Source organism: Aspergillus melleus (assembly GCF_016097325.1).
Source record: "Aspergillus melleus strain CBS 546.65 chromosome Unknown contig9, whole genome shotgun sequence".
NCBI classification, from domain to species: Eukaryota; Fungi; Ascomycota; class Eurotiomycetes; order Eurotiales; family Aspergillaceae; genus Aspergillus; species Aspergillus melleus.
This window is the reverse complement of record NW_025763378.1, coordinates 711217-718429: the sequence shown is the minus strand read 5'-3', so window position 1 is coordinate 718429 and position 7213 is coordinate 711217. Positions and strand designations below refer to the sequence as shown.

At 52.7% G+C, this 7213-nt stretch overlaps 2 protein-coding genes across 2 annotated transcripts; one reads left to right on the top strand and one right to left on the bottom strand.

The window, feature by feature from the left end:
• Positions 1-261: 261 nt before the first annotated feature.
• LDX57_012888 (ubiquitin domain-containing protein DSK2) lies at positions 262-1762 on the bottom strand (the record flags this gene model as incomplete). Its single annotated transcript, XM_046094636.1, has 2 exons — positions 262-1194; positions 1295-1762. 2 exons carry the CDS (start codon positions 1760-1762, stop codon positions 262-264), a joined length of 1401 nt encoding a protein of 466 aa, XP_045950615.1.
• Positions 1763-2484: 722 nt separating this feature from the next.
• Positions 2485-6552, top strand: RSE1 (DDB1/RSE1 family protein; the record flags this gene model as incomplete). The annotated part of the gene is made up of 4 exons (XM_046094635.1): positions 2485-2728; positions 2923-4996; positions 5190-6474; positions 6526-6552. 4 exons carry the CDS (start codon positions 2485-2487, stop codon positions 6550-6552), a joined length of 3630 nt encoding a protein of 1209 aa, XP_045950614.1.
• Positions 6553-7213: the final 661 nt, after the last annotated feature.

The following is a 7213-nucleotide window of genomic DNA, read 5'->3' as shown; positions in this document are numbered from 1 at the left end:
TCATGCATTTAGATTTCATCATCTTTCATTAACCGTGACCGAATTACCTAGCAGAACAAGAATGGTGATGATATCACTGCCATGGGTGAAGCCATAAATATGCAAGCTTTCCTCCAAATGATTCTCCTATTCACATCCTGTGGTAGTTAGAAGCAGAATCCGCCAAGAAAAAATTGAAGAACAAAGACAAGTAGCCTGTCGTTTTCAACCACGAATTGAAAGGCAAGAAAAGAAGCGCGCTCGCTGGAATTAAGGAGAAGTTTATGATGGGTTGCCGAGCAAATATTCCACCGCACCTTGCACGCTGCCGCCTGACCGACGAAGAGCCTCAATGTTTCTCTCGAATTCAAAGAAGCCCATGTCGTTCAGCTGTCGGAGCTGCTCGGCATATCGTTCCTCGGGCGGTCGGTTGTCTGGGGGTGCTGGGCTTCCAAAACCACCGCCTCCGAAGAGGGATGCGAAAGGATTCACGCCGGCAGCAGCACCACCGTCGCCCGAAGGTCCGCCCATCGCTTGCATCATCTGCTGGAAGAGAGCCGGATCACGGAGGAACGGGTTCTGTTGGGGATTGAAGGGATTCTGACCAACCTGGCCGCCAGCCTGTTGCCCGAATAGCGCAGGGTTGAAGAGACCGAAAGGGTTCTGCGCGGCTTGTTGATTCTGACCCTCACCACCAGTGGTTCCAGCGGTACCCTCGCCTCCCGCCTGAGTGGCGCCTGGTTGACCGTCGCCGGCGGGATTCGATGGGTTTGCGCCCATGGGGTTGCCGAAAAGCGCGGCGAAGGGGTTACCGGCACCCAAACCTGGGGGCATGAAAGGGTTGAACGGAGGGGCACCCGGCGCCGCTGCAGCACCAGTTTCATTGTTGTTCTGAGTCCCCCGGTTCTCCTCCGGCGTCGTGTTGGTTACTCCGGGGGCTGGGAATGCGCTACCACCACCAAGTCCTCCAGCACCGCCCATGGCTCTTTGCATCTGCATAGCGTGGCGGAGGTTGCTGGGATCCGTAAGCATTCGACGGAACTCGGGGCTTTGCATCATCTGTCGCACTCCGGGACCCATGTCGCGCAACATAGGATTTTGTTGGATCATCATGTCGATCACCGCGGGATTCTGTAAGGCTTCGTTCATGGTGGATACGAATTGGGGGTTTTCGAGCATGCCGAGCAGGCCTTCGGCATCGGGAGGGGGTCCCATCTAGGCAACCGTTGACGTTAGCGGATACACATTTACTAAAGGAAGGGTGTGCCAAAAAAAAAAAAAAAAAAAAAAAAAAAAAAAAAAAAAAAAAACTTACCCCTCCATCTGGACCAAACATCCCAGCTCCTGGAAGTTGTGCGAATCCTGCATATCTGGCTCCTGTCAGTCCGGCGAGCGGGTTGTTGCCCGTGCCAGCTGCGAGGTTCGTGGGAACGCCGGCGGCCGAGGAATTCGCAGTGGCGGCGGGAGTTGGTGCGGAAGTGGCGGCACTTTGAGAAGGACCGCCTTGACGTTGATTACTGGCGGCGCTTTTCACCAGGTGAATGGTGTGTGAATCCTTAATTTTATAAGAAGCCAGAGTTTCGTTGTCTTTCAACACCCGTCCGGAGTAGATCAGGCGCTGGCGGTCGGCGGGAGTGTCTGCATACTCCGAGGTCGAGAGCTTCTCCTTCAATTCCGACACCGGCGTAGAAAGCGGGAGTGTGATAGTATATTTGGCATCGTTGGACGACTTGACGGTGAAGGTGATGGGCGAATCCTCCGCCGCGGCGGTATCATCGGCCATGGTGATGATGGATACGTAATGCTATGGATTGGGGGGGAGAGGTGGGGATAGAGGGCGAGATGTCTCAAAATCAACAGAAACTATTAGTAGACTAAAAGTGTCAGGTCACCCAGAAATGCGAAAGAATAGAAACGAAGAAGGGCAGCAAGGTCGCCCAGATGGTCTAGAAGAGGTAAGATCTGGGGGGGAGAGTGGGAGGGTCAAGAGGAACGGGGGGATTCGCCTTCGTCGTGAACAGGCAAAGCAAGTCCGTCTGAATAGTCAAAAGAAACGGGCAGAAACCCATCGTCCGCCTTTTCGGTGGGCGCCACGTGCCACGTGCGCTGTATTGTCGGGCAGTACGGGCAGTACGGACAGTACGGACCGTATGGTAAGATTACGGGCAAGCTCTCGGGAAAGGTGGGTCACCTGACATCAGAGCAAACAGGCCAAACCGAGCAAAGCTGTTTTCCCTTTTCTTCCACACCGGAATTTTTTCTTCTTTTTTCTCTCTTCTCCTCAGGACACGGTCGGCTGCGTTTTGAGTCGGGCTCTCCAAACCTCCCCCCTCCCCACTCCCCAATTGCGAGGACACTCGTTCTCGAGAGTCCTCTTTCTTCATCCCTGCTTCCTGCAGCAATGGGATTGCTTCCATTTTGAACTGTCATTCGGACTGCATTCGCGTCGTAAACAAGCACAACACCCATCCTCTCTCTAGCTGAGAGGAGCTTGGCTTGCCCATCATGGCTACCACTTCTCACATGTTCATGTACTCCCTGACGATCCAGCCTCCTACTGCCGTCACGCAAGCCATTCTGGGTCAGTTTGCAGGGACCAAGGAGCAGCAGATCGTCACGGCGTCCGGCTCTAAGCTCACCATCCACCGCCCTGACCCGGCACAGGGCAAGGTCACCCCGCTATTTTCGCAGGATGTGTTTGGTATCATTCGCTCCCTGGCCGCCTTCCGTTTGGCTGGAAGCAATAAAGGTATGTTCTGAGTCTCTTTTCCCCCTCCCCTCGTGGAATTTCCAAGATCATCATAGTGATTCGTCAAGCTTCCTGGGCAGCACGATCCCTATCGGCCGAGCCGGTCCCCTAAAGGATGCAGGACGTGCCCCCGGTCGACGGACGTTGACGACTGGGCGTTCTAGCTGGTGAATTGTGCTGAAATATGCATATAGATTATATCATCATCGGCTCGGACTCGGGACGTATTACCATCATTGAATATGTGCCCTCCCAGAACCGATTCAACCGGATTCATCTGGAAACATTCGGAAAGTCTGGGGTTCGCCGTGTAGTGCCGGGTCAATACCTAGCGGTTGATCCAAAGGGCAGAGCTTGTCTGATCGCTTCCGTCGAGAAGAACAAGCTTGTGTACGTTCTCAATCGGAACTCGCAGGCCGAGCTGACGATCTCGTCCCCGCTTGAAGCTCACAAACCCCAGACGTTGGTTTTCAACGTGATCGCCTTGGATGTCGGGTATGAAAACCCGATTTTCGCCGCGCTGGAGGTCGATTATTCCGAGTCTGATCAAGACCCCACTGGACAGGCTTTTGAAGAGGTTGAAAAGCTGCTGGTGTACTATGAGCTCGATCTCGGTCTGAATCACGTCGTTCGGAAATGGGCTGATCCTGTCGACCGTACGGCGAACATGCTCTTCCAAGTGCCTGGAGGAGCCGATGGGCCCAGCGGTGTTCTGGTGTGTGCCGAGGACAGCGTCACCTATCGGCATTCCAACCAGGATGCGTTCCGGGTGCCAATCCCTCGACGCAGCGGCCCCACGGAGAACCCCGAGCGCAAGCGCACCATTGTCGCGGGTGTCATGCACAAGATGAGGGGCGCCTTCTTTTTCCTGCTCCAAACCGAGGATGGCGATCTCTTCAAGGTCACTCTTGAAATGGTTGAGGACGACAACGGCCAATTGACCGGTGAAGTCAGACAGTTGAAGATCAAATACTTCGACACGGTCCCGGTTGCCTCGAATCTGCTGATCCTGAAGAGTGGTTTCCTTTTTGTCGCCAGCGAGGCTGGAAATCACCACTTCTATCAGTTTGAGAAGCTGGGTGATGATGACGAAGAGATCGAGTTCACCAGCGAGTCGGTCTCGGCGGACCCAACGGTCCCTTGCGATCCCGTCTACTTCCAGCCGAGGGGTGCGGAGAATCTCAATCTGGTCGAAACGATCAACTCCGTGAACCCTCTGATCGACAGCAAGGTTGTCAATATTTCTGAGGACGATGCCCCGCAAATCTACACCGTCTCTGGAACGGGGGCTAGGAGCACTTTCAGAACTCTCAAGCATGGATTGGAGGTTTCGGAGATTGTGGAATCCGAGCTTCCTAGCGTGCCTTCAGCCGTGTGGACGACGAAACTCACTCGGGCTGATGAGTTCCATGCCTACATCATTCTGTCCTTTGCCAACGGCACTCTCGTGCTCAGCATTGGCGAGACTGTCGAGGAGGTTACCGATACTGGTTTCCTCTCTTCAGCTCCCACGCTTGCCGTTCAGCAACTCGGAGAGGATTCTCTCATCCAAATCCATCCCAGAGGTATTCGCCATATTATGGTTGATCGACGGGTGAACGAGTGGCCGGCGCCGCAACATCGTTCGATTGTCGCGGCTGCTACCAACGAACGTCAAGTTGCCGTGGCTCTCAGCTCGGGGGAAATTGTGTATTTTGAAATGGATGCCGATGGAACCCTTGCCGAGTATGATGAGCGACGACAGATGTCTGGCACCGTTACGTCCCTCAGTCTGGGCGAAGTCCCCGAGGGCCGTATGCGAAGCTCATTCCTGGCTGTCGGATGTGACGATTCGACAGTCCGTATTCTCAGCTTGGACCCAGACTCAACTCTAGAGAACAAATCCGTCCAAGCTCTTACCGCGGCGCCATCCGCCCTTGAAATCATCTCAATGGCCGACTCAAGCTCCGGAGGCACCACACTCTATCTTCACATCGGTCTTTACTCCGGTGTCTATCTACGCACAGTCCTTGATGAAGTTACCGGCGAACTTTCCGACACTCGGACAAGGTTTCTGGGCTCCAAAGCCGTCAAGCTATTCCAAGTTTCAGTCAAAGGACAAACGGCGGTCTTGGCCCTCAGCTCCCGCCCCTGGTTGGGCTACTCTGATATCCAGACCAAGGGCTTCATGCTTACTCCGTTGGACTACGTGCCACTCGAGTGGGGCTGGAACTTCTCGAGCGAGCAGTGCGTGGAGGGCATGGTCGGAATTCAAGGCCAAAACCTACGGTATGTTTCATCTCTCTTATCCATTTCATCCTATGGCATTCCTGTCGATCGTATGATGAGAATTTCAATCCGAATTTCTATGTGGAACGTACTTTTTAGTTTATCTCCAATTGTTCCTACTGAGATCGAGCCTTCCCAAGCCTTTATTTCATTCATATTAGTTTTGATGGTCTTTGCTAATATGTCTTGACAGGATCTTCTCCATCGAGAAGCTGGACAACAACATGCTCCAGCATTCAATCCCTCTTTCATATACCCCCCGTCGCTTTGTGAAGCATCCTGATCAGCCATTGTTCTATGTGATCGAATCCGATAACAATGTTCTGTCGCCGTCCACGAGAGCCAGGCTCATTGAGGACTCCAAGGCGCGAAATGGTGACAGCACTATCCTCCCACCCGAAGAATTTGGCTATCCCCGTGGAACCGGTCATTGGGCATCGTGCATTCAGATCGTTGATCCCGTTGACGCCAAGGAAGTGGTTGCGACTATTGAACTCGAGGAGAACGAGGCAGCAGTCAGCGTTGCGGCTGTCCCCTTCACCAGCCAAGACGATGAAACATTCTTGGTGGTCGGAACCGCCAAGGACCTGAACGTCAGCCCGCCCTCTTCCGCGGGAGGATTCATCCACATCTACCGGTTCCAGGAGGATGGTAGAGAGCTAGAGTTTATTCACAAGACGAAGGTGGACGAACCCCCTCTGGCTCTTCTTTCCTTCCAAGGTCGTCTTGTGGCCGGAATTGGCTCTATCCTCCGCATTTACGATCTCGGTATGAAGCAGCTTCTCCGCAAGTGTCAGGCCCAAGTGGTACCGAAAACCATCGTTGGTCTTCAAACTCAGGGCAGCAGAATCGTTGTCAGTGACGTCCGCGAAAGTGTTACCTACGTCGTTTATAAGTACCAGGAGAACGTCCTGATTCCCTTCGTGGACGACTCCGTTTCTCGCTGGACGACATCGACCACTATGGTGGATTATGAGACCGTCGCCGGTGGTGACAAGTTTGGTAACCTGTGGCTGCTGCGTTGTCCCAAGAAAACGTCGGAAGAGGCCGACGAGGATGGATCCGGCGCTCATCTCATTCATGAGCGTGGTTACCTTCACGGCACCCCCAACCGTCTGGAGCTCATGATCCATGGGTATGCCCAGGACATTCCGACAAGTCTGCATAAGACCCAACTTGTGGCCGGTGGGCGTGATATCCTTGTGTGGACTGGATTCCACGGCACCATTGGAATGTATGTGCCGTTCATCAGCCGAGAGGACGTTGACTTTTTCCAAAACCTGGAAATGCAGCTAGCGGCACAGAATCCCCCTCTGGCTGGACGTGACCATCTGATCTACCGGAGTTACTATGCGCCCGTCAAGGGCGTGATCGACGGCGATCTGTGCGAGACGTATTTCTTATTGCCTAATGACATGAAGATGATGATTGCAGCTGATCTGGACCGTTCGGTTCGAGAAATCGAACGGAAGATTTCGGTAAGTTTCCAGCTCCTTGGCCTCTAGCATTCTTACTAACTTGTGCCACAGGACATGCGAACGAGGGTGGCGTACTGATTTGATAGGGTTCGGCCGGCGTCTTAGCAAGGGATTGTTATGGCTTTGTACGAGGGTTCTGACCTCAATACCCGATAATTTATTTTCTACCTATTATGTACTATCATGGATATGTACAGACCTGATCCATTCCCATTCCCCCCTCTTGTGGTCCGTAGTATCAGAAAGAAAGTCTCTTGCCTCGCTCGATCTTCCGCCTTCACTCGGTTGATCTTGAGCTGGATGCAGCATGTACCACTTGGGTACATCTTGTATGAGACGAGAATAAGGCTCAGCCTTCGACGCTTTTTGAGTACGGTTTTATCTGCTTTCTACGGATATGAATCGTAATTTATCAGTCGGGACATTTCTTGTCATTGTATCAGTTTAAAGAATTGAATCAATCTTTAATCTCATTGCTTTCCGCGAACGCATCGTGAAGTACTAGACAGACAGACTAATATCATGTCAAATCATTCATCTGTACTCTTCCTGAACCCTGACCTTGTTTAGTGAGGTGTTTGGGCACTATTGGTAAGGTCTACCGAGTGGTATGTGTGTGCTTGAAGACAGAGTACTGTAGGCTGGCTGATTTTATGCGTAGTCTATGGATAACTAGACGGATCATACCTACATGGCATACATAGTCAACATGAACATATCTAGCCAAGCTAGTACATCC